Here is a 20,777-nt window from a genome sequence, read left to right as displayed (position 1 = left end):
CTAATATAGGCATTATGTGAAAAAGAACTGAATACTTATTGAAATAATAAGTGTCAGAGGTTAATACACACACACACACACACACACACACACAATTCAACACTTGTAGCCATCAATCCAAATCAAAACTACCTTGATATACCATCTAATCTAACTAATAATGGCTATACTCAAGAAAAATAAATAATAAACAATAGGAAAGTTGAGATTAAAAAACTACAATCTGCCCTACAACAGGAAATGTAACTATGGAAAAAAGTGGAGATATTTCTCAAAATTAAAAAATGCACTAACAAATAAATGGTTTTTAGATGCTTAAGGAACCCGGTTTTACAAGAAACGAAGCTAGAGATTCATTCAGGATTATTATAGCACTGCTCATCATTACACATTGGCATAAGAATCCATCAATTATGTTTCAATTACTATGCATTACATTAGCTCCTGAAGCTGTCTTCACTCTACTCTCAAAAACAAAAGTTGATCTACATTTTCAAACATTCTCCAACTTGATGATTGATGACATTATTAAGGATAAAAATTCTAGCCGGGGCGCAGTTTGAATCGCGGTCCGACGGAGGAGTGGGCGCTGGGATCTCGCTGCGCGTCTGCCTGGCCTCGACTCTTTCTCGCTTCTCCGATCTTCAGCACGGTCTGAGATGGCTGGCGGTAAGGCTGGAAAAGACTCCGGAAAGGCCAAGACAAAGGCGGTTTCCCGCTCTCAGCGAGCCGGCTTGCAGTTCCCTGTGGGCCGTATTCATCGACACCTGAAATCTAGGACAACCAGCCACGGACGTGTGGGCGCGACCGCCGCTGTGTACAGCGCAGCCATCCTGGAGTACCTCACCGCAGAGGTACTAGAGTTGGCAGGAAATGCATCAAAAGATTTAAAGGTAAAGCGCATTACCCCACGTCACTTGCAGCTCGCTATTCGTGGAGATGAAGAATTGGACTCTCTGATCAAGGCTACAATTGCTGGTGGTGGTGTCATCCCGCACATCCACAAGTCTCTGATTGGGAAGAAGGGACAACAGAAGACCGTCTAAGGATGCCTGGATTCCTTACTATCTCAGGACTCTTGTTCTTAACAGCTGTCCAGTGTTGGTGATTCCAGTGGACTGATCTCTGTGAAAAACACAATTTTGCCTTTTGTAATTCTATTTGAGCAAGTTGGAGGCTTAGTTAGCCTTCCAAACCAACCAAATTTCTGCATTCGAGTCTTAACCATATTTAAGTGTTACTGTGGCTTCAAAGAAGCTATCGATTCTGAAGTAGTGGGTTTTGATTGAGTTGACTGTTTTTAAAAAACTGTTTGGATTTTAATTGTGATGCAGAAGTTATAGTAACAAACATTTGGTTTTGTACAGACATTATTTCCACTCTGGTGGATAAGCTCAATAAAGGTCATATCCCAAACTAGTTTAAAAAAAAAAAAAATCTAGCCGGGCGGTGGTGGTGCACGCCTTTAATCCCAGCACTCGGGAGGCAGAGGCAGGCGGATCTCTGAGTTCGAGGCCAGCCTGGTCTACAAGAGCTAGCTCCAGGACAGGCTCTAGAAACTACAGGGAAACCCTGTCTCGAAAAACAAAAACAAAAACAAAAAAAAAAACAAAAAAAACAACAAAAAAAAACAAAAACAAAAAAAATTCTATCAAAGTTTATGAAGAGTGGAGACAATTTATGATCCCTAAGGCTATATATGTTATATATATATTAAATTACTCATAATATTAGTTGGATAATATTTATGAAGTAAATATAACATAACTGACTGACATAATAATGTCAATTGCATATTATTACAGATGCAATGTAGGTTTTATTTAATAGCCAGTTAATGAAAATACCTGGGTAATCAAGCACTTGCATTAAGAAACAGAGTGGTACTCATGAAAGAGTAAAAATGAATCTGATGCATACTTTATTACATAGACAGATGAGAGCCATCTTGCCAAGAGATACATGGACAACGAAGGAGTACTTTGTATAACTATTGGCAGATGATTGGTTATTTTTTGGATACATCCCATGATGACAATGATAAAAGAGGTTTAATTAATTATTGTTGTTCTTAGTTAAAATGATGAAAGAAAATTTTGCCAATAGCAAAATTCAAGGAAATGTATACCAAACTCTTCAGGAAGAACAAAAATATCCCAATATTCTACTAATGATCTATGTAAAAAAAATAGATTAAAGGGTAGTTGTGATTAAAGTCACAGAAATCCTCATTGACAAATCTATAGTGCTAAACATTTCAATTATTTCAAAGAGTCCTCCTGTGAAAGGTTTTGCTCAGGGCATCTTTGACATCCTTATTTCGCAAGCTGTAAATTAAAGGGTTCATCATGGGAACCACAATAGTGTAAAAGACAGAAGATATTTTTCCCTGATCCATAGATCCAGCTGAGGAGGGTTTGAGATACATAAATGCACATGATCCAAAGAATAGAGAAACAGCAAGAATGTGGGAGCTGCAGGTACTAAAGGCTTTGTATATGCCTGCAGTGGATCTCATTTGAAGGATGTTAGAGAGGATGAAGCCATAGGAGGTAAAGATGATGATACAGGTTACAATGATATCTTTTCCACCTACAATAAGAATCTCTATTTCATTGACATAAGTGCTTGTGCAAGAGAGCTGCAGCAAAGGGAACAGATCACAGAAATAGTGGTCGATGCTATTACTGTCACAGAAGGTCAGTCTTAAAGTGCATCCAGTATGAATCATGGCACCAGAAAATCCCATTATGTATGAACCAAGTATAAGATAAGAACAAACTTTGGGAGACATGGTAAGGTTATACAAGAGTGGATTACAGATAGCCACATAACGATCATAGGCCATTGATGTCAGAACATAACATTCACAGGTGCCAAAAAAACAGAAGAAATACAGCTGGGTCATGCATCCATTGTAGGAGATAACATTCTTTCTTAGTAAGAAATTCATCAACATTTTGGGTGTAATCACAGAGGAATAACAGAGGTCAATACAAGACAAGTTAAAGAGGAAAAAGTACATGGGGGTATGAAGGTGAGAATTAAGGACAATTAAAATGATCAAGGCCAAATTCCCCAGTGCTGTGGTAATATATATTAACAGAAACAATAAGAACAGGGGTAATTGCAGATCAGGGTCATTTGTCAATCCCAGTAGAATGAATTCAGTCACGAAAGAACCATTTTCCAGACCCATTTTTTTTTCTTTAAGATAATCTGTAAACACAATAGATTATGACAATATGAGACCAAGAACAATAACTGCCTAAACCTTTATCATATTTGTGAACTACATGATAGGAATCCCTATATAATCCAAGTTCACAGAAATTAATGTTTATGCCACCATGTTTTGAAACGATATGTACCCATACTAGACCATTAAAAGACAGAATAAAGTAATTACAAACAATCCATAAAGCTGTCATCATTGTTGTCACATTCTATCATGACTGCTCAGATATCCAAGTAAAGATTGTGCAGGAAACATATGTGAGAATTCCCAACCCTCATATCATCATTTTGTCATAGTTTGAGCCATTGGTGGATAAGTGGAGAAGCTCTTGCCACCTGGATCTAACCCCATCCAGATATAACTGTGGTGGCACCAGGACCTACAACATTGTTTCAAATATAAACTTTAGATTTAATCAGAGTCTTGGAATGATTAAAATTTCTAGATTAATACATTCAAGAAAATGTATTAATTTAGAAATAGTTGAGAGTTGGCCATCAAGGTGAAGCTTCATGATTGAGACATTGCAATATTTGTGTCTCCTGAAATTTTTGTAATAACCTGTACTCCCTTTTCCAGAATACTCTATTGGAATGTCATTGATTCTTAGAATTTCAAAGAATGATATAAAAGGGCACTCATGAGATCCTTGGGCTCACTGTCAAGATACTCCATAAGCATAAAACCCAAGACACTAAATGGAAACACTCCTATAATCTCTTCAGTGTGTGCAAGAAAAGGAGTTACCTTCATGAAGAGAGACTAGAACATTCATTGGTTGGGTACATGAAATTGGAAACCAAGCACTGCATGCTAAATTGCAAAATAATTAAAATGGGAATCGCAGTTAAGTTGAAGCAACAATTTTCAAGATGTTAAAATAAGTTATAAAAGAAGTTAGAATGGTGTATGCTTCAATTTTGTTAAAAAAGCATTTTAAAATATATTGCCACTAGTTGTATATTCAAAAATCCAGCCTATATAGGGAAAAGACATGTTTGAATAATCTCTATTTTAGAGATCTTTTCAATTAATAAATGTTTCAAAGCAAATATAACATGTCCCTTTCTTGAGGAGGACACTGCAAGTGACAATGCAGGCAGTTATCTTCAAAGACTTGAGAATGAACTCTTGCCTCAGATTCACATTGTCAACCTGGATCAGAATTGGCCAGTTCATTGTCAGCATATTTAATACACAGCATTATTTTGGAAAAAGTTTCCAGGCACCAATCATTCCCACTCCTGGTTTCCAGTTAATGATTATGTCAATTTCATGTGCACAATAAAGTTTAAAGTGTGACTTTTTAGACTCTCCTTTACACAGTACATGTGACCATGATGGTAGATTCTATAGCTAAAAGGTCTAGAATCTACTATGGTAGATTCTGTGAACAAGATGGTATAGAATTCAGCAAGCTATAAAGTATATGTGACTTCCCCCATAATGATGGGTTATATTAACTGAAAGATAGGGAAGAAAGAGTCTGGGATAAACATTCTGGGTTATTATGTGAAGTCTGCATTCATAGCAAAAAGTGGATGAGTTCTGCCTCCACAGATAGCCAAAACGTCACCAGGTCACTAATAATATCAAACCCCAGCCTACTGAACAGAAAACAGTTATCTCCTTCACTGGAGAGATATCCCTGCATGCTTAACGTTCCTGGTTTTCCCAGTCGTCTGCGATACAAAAACTTTTGTGTCTCCACTAATTTATCATTTATAGATTTTGGAGCTATATCAATAAAAGTGTTTAGAAAAAATGAAGACATAGGCATAAAGAAATTTCGACCTACATTATCACAAGAGAAAAGTTTTTATCTCATTCCTTTATTCATGTGAGATTTATAGGGTTCTATGAGTTTCTAAGGGTTTCATAATTTTGATTCATTTTTAAGTACTTTTTTCAATTTTTATGTGAATTGGTTTGAAAGTTTCAGATCTCCAGGAACTTGAGTTACAGACAGTTGTAAGTTGCATGTGGATGCTGGGAATTGAACCTGGATCCTCTGGAATAACATCAGTGCTCTTAGCCACTGAATCACCTCTTTAGCCCCAAACCTTGATTCTAGAAGGACACAACATGAATTAATTTTCATATACCCTGGAATTGCCAACAATTTGCCATAATTTATCAAATGCCTGTAAATCATTTGAAGAGCTTTCTTTTTTATCACACTTACCACCAACTGAGACACCAGAAAGTTAGAATAGTTCACCAGCATGATGTACTTGGCTATGAACAAAGAGGATTTCTCAATCTCACTTCAGGACACAGACACCAAATATATAAAAGAAGATATGAGGTGATGCTGATTACATGCTAGACCAGGATGTGTCTTTTGTTCCTTAGAGACTTGGCATTTAAGAAACGCATGCACTTCTCTTTAGGGACTGTACTGTGCTTGAGCCAACAGTGAACCTCATCTTCCAATAATCTTCATATCTTAAGGGAAATCTATTATTTGCTTCCTTTCCTCATTGTTCCTCCATCCTTGATGGAAGTTCCTACAGATTGTATTCCCAGGATTCTTTGTTATCTTATCATTTTTTTTTACCATGGATGACAGCAAAATATCTAAGGTATTACCTATTCTGAGAGTTACCAAATGACTTTAGAAAATTAATCTGTTGTTGCTGTGTTTTGTTTTCTGTGTTCAAGATCAAGATTAGAAGGTTACTGTAGCCAAGTGTGAGTTCTCCCATTGAGCAACAGCCATAGAAACCCAAGTCACATTTCTAAGTCATTTCAATACTTACATGACACTTCTCCGTTAGTTTCTAGGTTAGTTCTTAGAGGAAACACTTTATAGTTGAGTTTAACTATGTCCATACCCATTTTTTAAAAAGTGTTGATCCCAAGAATTTATTGAAACTAGCTATTTAACTAATTTATGTAATTTTTAAAAATAGGAATTAAAAAGATCATGCCTTCAGTTGTATTGTTGTGGTGATAAAAAAGAAAAAAATCATAAAATTAGTAATAATAAACCCATTCATAACGGAAAAAGTGAAAATAGATTACAATCTTTGATTATAAGTACTATTGATATTGTAAATAAGCCATTTATTGATTTATTGTTCTTCAAACAAAATAATTCTATCTTATCTAATTTACTGAAAGAATAATAAATTCTACATGGGACAGCAATACCCTGCAATGCTTAAAAAGTATCCCATATAGTAATATTGCTGTTCTCAGGGAAGCATAACCTTAGTCAATACATAAAAAATAATGTTAGAAAACTTATGTGGAGAAAAATCAAAGATGTTGCCAAGCAAACTGAGCTCTTCAGTAAGAACAAAACATTTTTAATATAAACACAAGAATTTGTGCCCTATGGAAATTCCTTATTGGTCAAGAGCACTTGATGTTCCCACAGAGAACTAGGGTTCAATACCTAGTACCCCCATGATGCCTCACCAATATCTGTAATTTCAGATTCAGAACATCCAACATCATATTCTGACCCCTGAAGATAACGCATAAAATTGATAAGCATACATAAATACATATAAATTCACATTTAAGAATCTCATAAACATGAAAGCAAGTAAAAAATAAGTAAATATGTCTTCTAAATGTGCCAAAATTTGTTTTGAGTAATTTGAACATCAAATGGCCACTTCAAAGCAAGAATAAATGTGATTCTTCAAAACATCTAAAAATCAAACAAGCAAGTAAAAAATATTTTAAACAAACATCCAAGTACTTTGAATTGAATGAACTGTAGATAAAAAATAAAAATTTTATATCACTAAAGTTATCATATAGCATATGAAAATTGTCACCTGACATCAGATTATGAATTTTTCACTAAAATATTTGCCTATTACTCTAAGAAGAAAATATTATCATTTCATTACTCTCTGAGGTATTTTATCAGTTTATTTTATACATAAAAATGTACTTTCAAATTATTCTTGTCTCTGACCTTAATCGAGAGTTTTCAATTTCTTAAATTGCACATATCATTATTACATGAGATCCATCAAAAAATAAGGTGATTTAGTTGTGTATAAACATTATTGCCACATACAATTTTTTTGTCTTATAAGTTTCTTGATATTACATACCATTAGTCACTATGATAACCATAAAATTTTCATATTCTTAAATATTTCTATAACCTTTTAAAAAAGAGAAGAGAATATATCATGCCATTTGCCTATATGTTTCTTAGCAAATTTCTTCCTACATAGAGCTTCAACTACAAATTGCTCCTGACATTGTACTCAGTCTATTCCCAAAATAAAAATAAGTCCACATTTGAATCATTCTTTAAGGTGCTCTTAGACTATGTACATTAAGGATGAAAAGTTCCCCCAAAGCTATGTGAGGAGTAAAGTGCAGTCATTAAGGTTCTTAAAATATATTAATATAATATAATATATACAATATAATAAAGTGTAATTCCTATGTTCCTCAATGTTCTTTAGCTTTATCTTATAAAATAAATACAACAACCTAACATAAAAAGTCAAATGTATATTACTAACGGCTATAATATATGTTGTAAGCAATAGTCAGCTAATAAAAATACCTGGGTTGGGAAGAACTGGGATATCCAAGGGACACAGTGAGCTCAAGAAAGTATAAAATACAATCTGATCACACTTTATTACAAAGAAAGAGAAGAACTATCTTGCCATAGAATACATGACCAAGGCAGTATGGCTTCATATGACAATTGACAGATCATTTGTTTATTTTATGATACATCCCATAATGATAAAAAATTTTAATTACTGTTATGTTAGTTAAAATTCTGAAAGAAGAGTTTGCCAATTATATAGAATTGAAGCCAATTTATATTTAATAAAGATATTCCAATATTCTACTAATGATCTGATTTTTTATAAAAGCATAAAAATATGGTTTTGATTAATTCCACAGAAATTCTCAATAACATGGCTATAGGGATGAACATATTGATTTTTAATCAAAACATCCTTCTGCTAAAAGTTTTTCTCAGTGCAATTTTAACATCTTTGTTCCTCAAGCTATAGATTAACGGGTTCATCATAGGAATCAATATGGTATAAAAAATAGAAGACCTTTTCCCCTTATCCATAGATTCAGCTGAGGAGGGTTGAAGATACATAAATGCACCTGAACCAAAGAATAGAGAGACAGCAATTATGTGAGTGCTACAGGTGCTAAAAGCTTTAGATCTGGCCTCATTGGAACTCATCTGAAAGATGTTAGAGAGGATGAAGCCATAAGAGGTAAAGATGATGACACTGGGCACAATAATATCTATCCCACCTACAATAATAATCTCAATTTCATTGGCAAAGGTATTGGTGCAGGAGAGCTGCAATAAAGGGAGCAAGTCACAGAAATAATGATTGATGGTGTTCCTATCACAGAAGGTCAGTCTAAGCATCCATCCAGTATGAATCATGGCACCAGAAAATACCATTATGTATGAACCAAGCATAAGATAGGAACAAATCCAGGGGGACATAAAAATGTTATACAAGAGTGGATTACAGATAGCCACATAACGATCATAGGCCATTGAAGTCAGAACACAGCATTCACTGACAGCAAAGAAACAGAAGAAATACAGCTGGGTCATGCATCCCACGTAAGAGATAATATTCTTCCTGTGTAAGAAGTTCATCAGCATTTTGGGTGTAATCACAGAGGAATAACAGAGGTCAATGAAGGACAAGTTTAAAAGGAAAAAGTACATGGGGGTATGGAGGTGAGAATTCAGCACAATTAAAGTTATCAAAGCCATGTTCCCCAGAACTGTGGTTGTATATATTAGCAGAAAGAGTAAAAACAGGGGTAATTGGAGATCAGGGTCATTTGTCAATCCCTGTAGAATGAACTCAGTCACCAAAGAACCATTCTCCAGACTCATTCTTCTTTAAGATAATCTGTAAATACAAAAGAATATTATAACATTATAAAGCCATAACAATTATTGCCACAGTTTATATCACACTTGTGAATTTCATGGTGGAAATGCCTTACAAGTACTTATTTGGATTCATAAAATTTTTAGTTCGTGCTACCATGATGAAACGTAATATTCTCCCAGATTACTGTTTTAAAGGATAAATAGGGTAAACTTAACTATCCATAGTCTAAAGTGCCATGACCATTGCTGAAATCTCCTACAAGACTACTCAGATATCCTTATAAGAGGGGACAGGAGAAATGGAGGTTTCCCATCCCTCATCTCACCTTTTCATTGTTTCAACAAATACTTGTATAACCTGTGACAACTTGGAGTACCCCATCTGGATACTACTGTGGTGACGTCAGGACAATGAGCATTGTTTCAAATCTAAACTTTAGCTTTGATTTAGCCAGAGTTGTGCTAGAAAGATTTGAATGATGGCCCTCAATAAGTAATCTACTGAATGTATCATTGTATAACTTCTGTCTTCTAACCTCTGAACCTTTCAACACTCTATGATGTCTTTTCCAGAGTATTCTTCTGACAATTTCATTCTATTCTTAGAACTGCATAATATATAATGAAAGGACATTCGTGAGATTCCTGTGAATCATTGTGAAGCTACTTTACAAATCAAATTAGTAAGGCACTAAACAGAAACAGTCCATTACCTCAATTATGTGTGCAATATAAAAAATATACTCATCAACAGAAGATAAAATATTTTTGCCAAGGTCACATGAAATTAGAAAGCAAGTGCTGACAGCTAAATTAGAAAAGGATTCAAATGAGAAACATAGTGAAGTTTGGAGGACTAATTTTGATAATTAAAGTAGTTAAGAATGGCATGTGCTTTGATTTTATAACAAAAAATTTTAATTATCACTACCTGTTCGTACATTCCTATGTAGGATAAAAAAACATGTGATTACATTCCATTTTGGATAACTTCACAACAAAAAATGAGTCTAAATAGTTAACTCATATATGTAATATTAGATATTGTATCTAAGGATGTTAAAGAAAAACAAAATACCACCATAAATAAATTTTAATTTACCTCATCATGAAAGAAAGTTTTTATTTCATTCCCACACCATTGTTGTGTCATAGAGCTTTATAAGTGTCAGATGGTTTCAAACTTTTGATTATAAGAGTATACAACACAAAGTTCATTTTTATATACCTTGGAATTGCCAATAATTTGAAGTGGTATCTTCTTTTTATCACACTTACCATTAGATGAGACACCAGAAAGTATGCACAATCCGCTAGCATGAAATACTGGGCTATGAACAAGGAAGAGGTTTTCATAATCTCCTTTCAGGATACAGACACCAGATATAAAAAAAAAGATATGAGGTAATGATGTTTATATGCTAGATCAGAAGGTGCCTTTTGTTCTTTAGAGACTTGGCATTTAAGAAGTACATTCATTTCTCTTTAGGGACTGTATTTCTGTGCTTGAGCCAACATTGAACCCTGTATCTCAATAACCTTCATATCTTAAGGGAAATCTATTGTGATGTTTCCTCTTATCATTTACCCACATTTTAAATGGAAGTTTCCACAGATTCTATTCCCAGTATTCCCTATTATCTTGTCATTTTTTAGTATGGAATAATTATATAGATATGGTATTATCTATCCTGAAAGTTACCAAAATAATTTTATGAAAATAATTTGTTGATGTGTTTTGCCTTCAGCGTTGAAGATCAGTTTCAGAAAGTAAATGATACCAAGCAGAAACTCTCCCATTAATCAACATTCCTAGATCTCCCAAGATATGTTGAAAATTTTATATCATTGTTCAGTCATTTCAGTCCTTAAATGACATTTCTAATTTAGTTTCCAAATTCGTTCTTACATGTAGCACTTTATAGATGGGTTCAACCACATCTATACACAGTTTAGAAAAAAATATAGAATCCATGGAATTCCTAATATAAGCTACTTTTCTAATTTATGCATCAATATTCATAAAAAGGTCATGTCTTCAATAGAATTGTGGTGAATAAATAGAAAAAAATCTTAAAACTAGTTGTAGTAAATCTGTGCACAATGAAAAATTGTGAAATTTCATCTATAAACTGATGTGGGATGTTTCTCTGAATGCTGAAAATATGTTTTATTACCATTGGTAAATAAAGAACCTGATTTGGCTGACAGCCAGGCAGAACAGAGCCAAACAGGAAATCCAAACAGGTGCATGACGAAGAAGGGCAAAGTCAGAGAGATGTGAGCAATAGCCGGAGAAACAAGATATGCTGTAAAAACCCGTGAGCCTCGTGGTAAAATATAGAATACCAGAAATGGTTTAATTTATGTCCTAAGAGCTAGTTGATAATAAGCCTGACCTAATAGGCCAAACAGCTTGAAATTACTATTAAGCCTCAGAGTGGTTCTTCAGGACTGGTGGGTAAGAGAAAAACCTCCAGTTACAATGAATATAAATCCCACTGGCTTTAAGAAGTACTCATTTCTGAATTAGTTATCATTAATTTAAAATATCCTATGCCAAAAGCATTTTTCTTCTCAAGACAAAGGTTAACTTACTCATTTCCAAGATTACTAGACAAAGAAGAATTTATCTGAGGTATGTTAGAATGCAACCACCCACTGAATTTTTGGTGTGGTGATTCAGTAATGAATATTTTAGGTATATTTTAACACTCCTAAATTGGCAAATGAATGGTCCTGTAGTGTGAAGCGGCGGGGCTGCGTCCCGCCACCCGGCGGCCGGCTAACTTTACACCCGAAATAATTACATGGAAACTGTATTCTTTTAAAACACTGCCTGGCCCATAGTTTCAGCCTCTTATTGGTTAATTCTCACATCTTCCTTTAACCCATATTCAGTAATCTGGGTAGCACCACGAGGTGTGGCTTACCAGGAGAGATCTTAACCTGCGTCCATCTCGGAGAGGAGCAGCATGGAGACTCCCCATGGAGACTGCCTGAAGCATCTCCCCAACTCTACTTCCTTGTTCCCACAATTCTGTTCTGTCTACTCCACCTACCTAATTTTCTGTCTCTTAAAGGGCCAAGGCAGTTTTCTTTATTAATTAACCAATGAAAGAAACATAGACAGATAACTCTCCTCCATCATGGTCCAGTTATTCTGTCACTCTCCATTTATACTTTGCTTTTATTATTTTGTTTTTCAAGCATGTCTTCAAATATTTGTACCTCTGGAGCTAGTTATTGGCATCCATGTCTTCTAAATTGTTTAATATACTCACTCATATTTATTGAACCTTGTGTTTATCTCTCTAGGGTAGGACACAAATCAAGGAGTGGGAAGTCTGAAGCAGGAGGTATAGTTTAAAATTTCTTTGGGTTATGAAACAAGCTTCAGGAAAGGCTTTAGGTACAATCAAGTTCTTGTCTCAAATGTCATAAAAACAGAAATAAAAAATTTTAAAAAGAAATTGAACCAAAAGTTGAAATAAGATTAGGAATTGAAAATTTTATAAAAATAAACATAAGACTTCGTGGACAATTATAAGTGTTTTATTATTTTAAAATCTCTTTTAGACAATAAATAACAATTTCAAATAAATTCTAATAAAAATTTGCAAAACCTTAAAGTATAGGCCAGTGGTGTAGGTCTTGACTAGCATACGTGAGACTCTATTTGTCTATCACTGACAACAACAACAACATGACAACAGAGGTGCTGATGCAGAAACCCTGTGTAAAAACAAGGTACGTTTGACAGGGGTAATCATTGTATTCTAAGGTGGAGCATATATACAACACTCAATTTTAAAATATAACATATTTATAATAAGTGACAAACAACAAAGACATTGACATATCTCTGATAACAGGGGACAAAAATCCTCTTAATGAATATCAATGAACTGTAACAATTATTGTTCAAAACGTAAAGAAAATTTGGAAAGCAACATTAGTTTGACATACGAAAAGAAACAAACAACTAAAATAACAACAATATAAACCATTAAGAGAAACCAAGGTGATAGATTATAAGCACAAAGCCCTTTCCAGAATCTGAGTAGCCTGGAATTATGGCATTAAGAAGTTATCATAAGCTTAGGGAGAAGGTGTCTAAGTGGTTTGTTAAAGATAGAGACTTAGAAACTTGAGTTTGAAGTTTGTTAAAGACATAGACTTGGTCTAGCCATTAGCCAAACCCTATTTCTTAAGAAAGAGCTAGGCTAGCCTGATTCATGGGAACTCACAGTGTGAATCAAGAGAGCCGGAATGGAACCAACCTAGGCCCTGTGCATACATGTGACAGTTGTGTAACTTGGCATATTTGTGGGACCTCCTACTGATGGAAGCCAGGCTGTTCCTGGTCTTTTTAATGGCCTTAAGGAACCTCTTCCTCATATGGGATTGCTTTGCTCCGACTGAATGTGTGTGTGTGTGTGGGGGGGGGGTGTTTGGTCTTATGGTAGCTTGATATGCCATACTCGACTGATGCCCTTGTGAAGGCTGTCCCTTTCTGAGTGAAAACAGTACAGGGATGGATTTAGGGCAAATGGAGGCAAGGTAAGGAAAAAATGGAGGACAGGATGGAGGGAGGTGGCATTTGGGGTGTAAAATAAATAAAAAGTATTAAAAACACCAGAGACTTAGAAAGCCTTTAATTCTTGTCACTAGAACAGAGGGTGTGAAATAGTTCATCATCACTGACCCTAAATTTTCCTGGCAGTATGTTGGAAGGGAGAGGTTATTAGAAGGAAAAAATGTGTGGTGATATCTCTAGGGAATACAGACAGGGAAACATAGAAAGTAAAAATGCTGGCTGAAGTTAACTAATCTTGGAGCTTGATTTTAGGCTATTATTTGAGACGCTCTCTGCCTTTCTCAATATTAATGCCTGCTTTAACAAGGAGACATTGTGTAAAAGATGTGCCTGACTCAGACACTAGTCCTAGCTCAGAAAATGAACACACAGAATAATGCAAATGACAGAGTCATTTTTTTATAACGCAGTCAGGTTGGGCATTCTCAAGAGGAAAGAGTGAACTTTGACCAACATGACCATTGTAGAACAGAGCATTTATAGGTGAGCATATACAAGTCAAAGAAACTTCTATATGGATTTGTAATTCGGGAAGACTATATTCTTCAAAAGCTTCTAAAGCACACATGGGTAATTTCCTATCCAACTGATTGACAAGGTACTTAGATTAAATTTTAAGTGATTCGACAGTGATATGCCCCTTTTCTCTATCATAAAGTTTCCTTAAACAATAGTCATATGACTTTATGGACACTTATAATGTTATTTACCACCCCAGACCATAAATATAATTAGGGTTTCAGTGAGCTCACAAGTTATCAGAGTATTACAGTTCAAATTATTAATGTAGATGATGCTGATTAGAAAGGAACGCTATATCTACATGGCCACCAAGCTCGCGAATGACAAACTGGGGACATAGTAACTCTTTGTATGTACTTAGAAAAATCAAAGACAATACCCCAAAGAGTGCTCTGTACATCCAAGTTTATTACAGTACTTGTTACAATAGTCAACAAATGGAATATATACATAGGTCCACCAGTGGATGAATGAACATGGAAGATGTGGTATTCATAAACTCAAGGGAGCTAATTAACCTGTAACAAAGAGCACAGTGTTAGCTGCAGGAAAGTAAATAGAACAGAAAATCCTCTGGTTCAATTACATATATGTAGATCAGACTCAGAAAGACAAATTTCATATTTTTCTGTCATGATCAAGATCTAGACCAAAATACATATGTCATTAAATTGAAAGAAATAGTATATAAGAAATAAAACTAAATGATTAGAGACAAAGCAGGAGTGGAATATAATGTAAGGAAAGAGAAACAAAAATAGCATGTTTTCCTCATTTGAAATATCTAATATTAAACATATACGGTAATATGTGAAAATCCTATGGCATCAAAGATGATGTGTGAGTATCTGTGGGGACAATGCTTATTATCAGGAATCAAGTGAAATTAGGTGTGTTCATGAAAATTATGTAGCTTAAGTCATTATTTAGTTTGCTACACAAATACTACAAATAAAACTATGCCTATGAATAAATGATGAATTTGAAAACTCACTTAATCATACCCTTTTACATGAACTATCAACTAGAAACACAACCTATTGCTGTCTGTGTAGTTAATTGAAATGTCATTGGGAGGAAGCTAATGTTTAATTAAATATCTTCTGTAAAAGAAACTGTAGCAATAGATAATATTGTAGGTAATTCTATTAAATGTCTATTATTTAACTAAATGTTTTCTACCATTGGGATTAAAAAATTGCAATCATCACACATAGCTGAAATCCCCCTGACACAACACAATACACACAAAACTCAGAAGCACTAGGATATTACTCTTACCAATAGTACAGGAAATAAATGACAGTTATACTGCAAATGAAGGAATAAATAACTTTTTAATGAACTAATTAATTAACTCATTTTACATTTTGACTGCAGTCTCCCCTCCCTCCTCTCTTCCAGGTACATACCTGCACCCTGCTTTTCCCAATGCCCAAACTACTCTCTCTCCATTTCTGTATAGGGAAGATCAAGTCTTACATAAGTGTCAACCAAACATGATATATCACACTATAGTAAGAATAAGTACCTCCCCATAAGAATACATACACCAAGTCTGAGCAAGGTATACCAGAATGAGGAGTAGGGTCCAAAAACCAGTAAAGATTTCAGAGACAGGCTTTGTTCCTGATGTTAAGAGTCTCACAAGAGGACCAAGCTGCACAACTCTGCATATATGTTACTCTCTTAACAGCAGGCGTGATAAACTAAATACACTCCAAAAACCACCCTCACTATGAGCTATTATGTAATATATAATTGTGCCATATATAATATACATAATTTAACAACTTATTGCTCTAACACTGTCCCATACATCAAATAATCAACAATAATCATGAAAACAAAAGCTCACAGTTCTTAGTGTCACACAGTACACTGTCAAGCTGTCTGAATGTGGTCAGGTCTTCCTGTAGCAACATCTCAAGTCAGAAGAAGATATAGAGGCTAAGAACAAGAGTCATCACACAAAGGGAAGAATGAGCAGTACAGGGAATCCACTCTTATAAGAAAACCACTTTCATCAAAATGAATTCAGTCGTGCAAAATTTTGACTAGTGTAATCTTGGCAACAGCTGTAATAAACTGATCATGTCTTAAAAACACATACATAATACTTTATACTGGCAATTACTTCTCAAAAATATCTTTGAGGGGAGACATTTAAACTATGGCAAAGTCAATGTTATTTGCTGTCACCATCAAAGAATATTTGAAAATTAAAACATTTTAAAGCTGTTACATAACAGCACACAAAACCCAAACCTCAGGAATACTTCAAAAAGATATATGTGTCAGAGTTTTCTATCTATTCAAAATTGCTTCATGACATCATGTTTAGACATTCTTTGTGTATCTTATGAGTTGTTGCTTGTGTATGTGTACAAGTGTAGATTTGCATTGTGTTTGTTTGTGTATGTGTGTACACAGACACACACTAAGGTTACATTGTGTCAAATCCTTTGGAACTATTCACCTTGCTGTTTCAGATAGTTTCTTTCTTTTACCAGGAGCACAATCATCAGACTAAATTTGCTGGCTAGTGAGTGTAAGGATCAACCCATTTCTGACTGCCTAGTACTGGCATTTAGATGACTTCCATCACAGTTAGCTTTTATGGGGGAAAAGGGGTTTAATCACATTCAGACTTGCAAGCCCTTTAGCAATTGTGCTCTCTCCAGAACCTCATCTTCAGTTTAAAATAACTGATCAATAGGCCATTTGCAGTATACTAATTCCAATGAATGGAGCACAATAAATTTTAAATTTTGAGTATGTAGTAACATTTAGAAGAGCAAAAAGGAAGGAAATTGTGAGTACACCAAATCTTACTGTGAAAATTATTTTAATTTTTTTGCCTTGGCTTTCTCTGCCTGGTGTTAATTTGATATTCTATGTTTAAAAGTCCATTGTTATTAGGAAATAATGATTCCTTCAACTTCAGTGCTTCAGTCATTTACAGGGATCTTTCATAGGTTATTAATAGTTTCACTTAAAGAGGATAATGTCCCTAGCTCACATTGATTATCACTAACTAAGTCGTTAAAGGTAATTTTCATAGATAGGATGAGATACCATGGATTGAACTTCCTTGAGGGGGCACATAGCAATCTTTAATAAGACACAGATGAAGAGCCTGTGGCTCTTAGTGTTACCATGGAGTTAGTGATGCCCTTAATGTGAGCACTTTATATTGTAAAGTTCTTACCTATCTTTTAGAGGCACACTGCATTGTATAATAATATGTTACTGTGACCACAATTCTTCACTGATCTATAGTCTGTCATAGATAATGCCCAGCGGTTGTTCATAAAATAAGTTTTCTAAAGTATTTCAGTTGTCAATCAAATGATCACAGAGCACTCAAGATGTATTAATTCAGTTTCATTATAAAAAAACTGTACCATAACCCTCTTGGATAGGTATAAGCAAAAACTGGATACTGACAATTGGTGATGACTTTGTGCAGAAAGTAGAATAGATTATTATGGGCTGCTGCAATTATGCAACCTTGTTAAAAAACAATCAGCATAGAAAAAGAGCAGTAGTATAGAAACTGGAAAATTTAAATATATACTGGTAAGCAATGAATATATATGTCCACATAATGCATTTATCTCTTTAAATTAGACAGATGCTCATAAAATCAATTTTCATAAAAAAGAAAACATAAAATTTTCTCAAATACACACCAATTAATAAATTAATGAATGAACAATATGTGTCATATGCACCCATATATTTAATTTAACAAAGAATGACATACTTTGGTTATAAAATCAATGAACACTTAATATTTATCTGTTACAATAAAATGTTTTTTTGTTTGTTTTTGTTGTTGTTGTTTCTTTTTTTATTTTTCCAAGACAGGGTTTCTCTGCATCTTTCGATCCTGTTCTGGAACTAGCTCTAGTAGACCAGGTTTGCCTCTAACTCACAGAGATGCGCCTGCCTCTGCCTCCCGAGTACTAGGATTAAAGGTGTGTGCCACCACTGCCTGGTCTACATTGAAAATGTTAATCAGAAAAGTCAACATACAATGCCATTTCACTGAATATTCATTAAGTATTTTACAGAACAATGAAAATATATAAAAAGGAAAAGATTATTGTTTTCTGAGAGGGGTAGTGATTGGAATTAAAGAAATAGAAATGCCTGTAAATATATCTATTATTTACTTTAAGTGGTGATAATGCAGTAATGAAATTTAGCATGGTGGTTTTCACATGAGTCAGTAAATATCCTAAGTGCATGGAAAGAAGAAATAACAGTATGAGAATGACATCTCAACAAAGCTAATAATTTTTTAAATCAAACAAATTAATATGTCATAACATTAGATTATCAAATGCAGATAAGTGGACATAGAAGAATCCTATGACAAAATTCAACATAATTTCCTTTAAAAAAACAAAATAAAACTATACTGGAGCAACAACAACACAATAAGTGTCATTTATTAAACAAAACAGTACATAACCTATAATGACCCATGCTAATAGAGATGCTTTGTCTTTCACACCAAGAACAAAGTAAAGATTCACATTCTGTCATTATTGTCTATAATATGGCACCTATTAGTGACTATAATTATCTAATAAATTATTTAAATTTCAAATAAAGAAAAAATTGATTCTCAAGACGTAGAAAGTAGTAATATAAAGTGGTAAAAGGGGAATAATAGAACATGAAGGGTCAAATGGAATGACAGCAGAGGGTAGGGTAGAGAAAGGAGCATGGACTGTTATAAATAAAACTAGTAGCCTTTTCAAATTCTTATTAAAAGACTCAAGGAAAGATGGCATCCTAAAACAATGGTGCTGGCAAAAAACCCCAGTGCCCAAAGTAGAAGAATTAAACTAAAACCAAAGGTATCACACTGCACAAAAATCAAATAAATAAAAAATCCCATGTACATTTTCAATCATTCTTTAATCTTCTGATAGATGAGATTATTTAAGGATAAAATTTTTTCAAAGCTTTATGAAGAGTGGAGAGGTAGTATAATCTGTAACGTTGTATACAACATATATATTTAATAAATTACTTATAAAACTAGTTAATATTTATGAAATAAATAAAACATAACTAACTGATATAACAATGACAATTTCATATTATTTACAGCTCACATGTAGGTTGTATTGAATAGCCAGTTAATAAAAACACCTGGATCCGTAAGCACTTATATAAAAAGGTACACACTGTGTTCAAGAAAGGGTAAAAATGAATCTGCTTCACACTTTATTACATCAACGAATGAGAATCATCTAGCAACCAGATACATGGACAATGAAGGAGTACTTTACATAACTACTGACAGATAATTTTTTATTTTGGGGATACATCCCATAAGGACAATCACAAAAGAGGTGTAATTAGTTACTGTTTTTCTTAGTTACAATGATAAAAAAGAATTTGCCAGCAGTATAAAATCAAAAGAAATTTATACCAAAAACAACTGGAAGAACAAAAATATCTCAATATTCTACCCATCATCAATTTTTTTTTAAAGATAAATCAAAAGGTGGTTTTTTACTTTAGCCATAAAAGTGCTCATTGACAAAACTATAGTGCTAAACATTTTAATTTGTTCAAAGACTCATCCTGTGAAAGATTTTTCTCAGGGCAACTTTGACATCCTTATTTCGCAAGCTGTAAATTAAAGGGTTCATCATGGGAACCACAATGGTGTAAAAGACAGAGGATATTTTTCCTTGATCCATAGATCCAGCTGAGGAGGGTTTAAGATACATAAATGCACATGATCCAAAGAATAGAGAAACAGCAAGAATGTGGGAGCTGCAGGTACTAAAGGCTTTGTATATGCCTGCAGTGGATCTCATTTGAAGGATGTTAGAGAGGATTAAGCCATAAGAGGTAAAGATGATAACACTGGGTATAATGATATCTTTCCCACCTACAATAAGAATCTCTATTACATTGGCATAAGTGCTTGTGCAAGAGAGCTGCAGCAAAGGGAACAGATCACAGAAATAGTGGTTGATGATATTGTTGTCACAGAAGGTCAGTCTTAAAATGCATCCAGTATGAATCATGGCACCAGAAAATCCCATTATGTATGAACCAAGCATAAGATAGGAACACACCTTGGGGGACATAGCAACATTATACATAAGTGGATTACAAATAGCCACATAACGATCATAGGACATTGATGTCAGAACACAGCATTCACAAATAGCAAAAAAACAGAAGAAATACAGCTGGGTCATGCATCCAATGTAGGAGATAACATTCTTCCTTACTAAGAAGTTCATTAGCATTTTGGGTGTAATCACAGAGGAATAGCAGAGGTCAATGCAAGACAAGTTGAAGAGGAAAAAGTACATGGGGGTATGAAGGTGAGAATTAAGCACAATTAAAATGATCAAAGTCAAATTCCCCAGTGCTGTGGTTGTATATATTAACAGAAACAGTAAGAACAGCGGTAACTGCAGATCAGGGTCATTTGTCAATCCCAGTAGAATGAATTCAGTCACCAAAGAACCATTCTTCAGTCCCATTTTTCCTTA

At 34.3% G+C, this 20,777-nt stretch overlaps 4 protein-coding genes across 4 annotated transcripts; 1 reads left to right on the top strand and 3 right to left on the bottom strand.

Annotated features, from left to right (window-relative positions):
• The first annotated feature begins 580 nt into the window (after positions 1-580).
• On the top strand, positions 581-1,419 carry LOC119809668 (histone H2A.Z). Its single transcript, XM_038322656.1, has one exon. The coding sequence runs from the start codon at positions 660-662 to the stop codon at positions 1,044-1,046; it is 387 nt and encodes a 128-aa protein (XP_038178584.1). The 5' UTR covers positions 581-659; the 3' UTR covers positions 1,047-1,419.
• An 847-nt stretch (positions 1,420-2,266) lies between these two features.
• On the bottom strand, positions 2,267-3,199 carry LOC119809974 (olfactory receptor 8B3-like). Its single transcript, XM_038323220.1, has one exon. It carries the CDS (start codon positions 3,197-3,199, stop codon positions 2,267-2,269), a length of 933 nt encoding a protein of 310 aa, XP_038179148.1.
• A 4,984-nt stretch (positions 3,200-8,183) lies between these two features.
• Positions 8,184-9,125, bottom strand: LOC119809795 (olfactory receptor 145-like). Its single transcript, XM_038322930.1, has one exon. It carries the CDS (start codon positions 9,114-9,116, stop codon positions 8,184-8,186), a length of 933 nt encoding a protein of 310 aa, XP_038178858.1. The 5' UTR covers positions 9,117-9,125.
• A 10,710-nt stretch (positions 9,126-19,835) lies between these two features.
• On the bottom strand, positions 19,836-20,777 carry LOC119809995 (olfactory receptor 8B3-like). The gene has a single exon (XM_038323277.1). It carries the CDS (start codon positions 20,766-20,768, stop codon positions 19,836-19,838), a length of 933 nt encoding a protein of 310 aa, XP_038179205.1. The 5' UTR covers positions 20,769-20,777.

The sequence above is a fragment of the Arvicola amphibius genome, chromosome 3 (assembly GCF_903992535.2).
Source record: "Arvicola amphibius chromosome 3, mArvAmp1.2, whole genome shotgun sequence".
Lineage (NCBI taxonomy): Eukaryota > Metazoa > Chordata > Mammalia > Rodentia > Cricetidae > Arvicola > Arvicola amphibius.
This window is presented reverse-complemented; position numbering and strand designations above follow the sequence as displayed.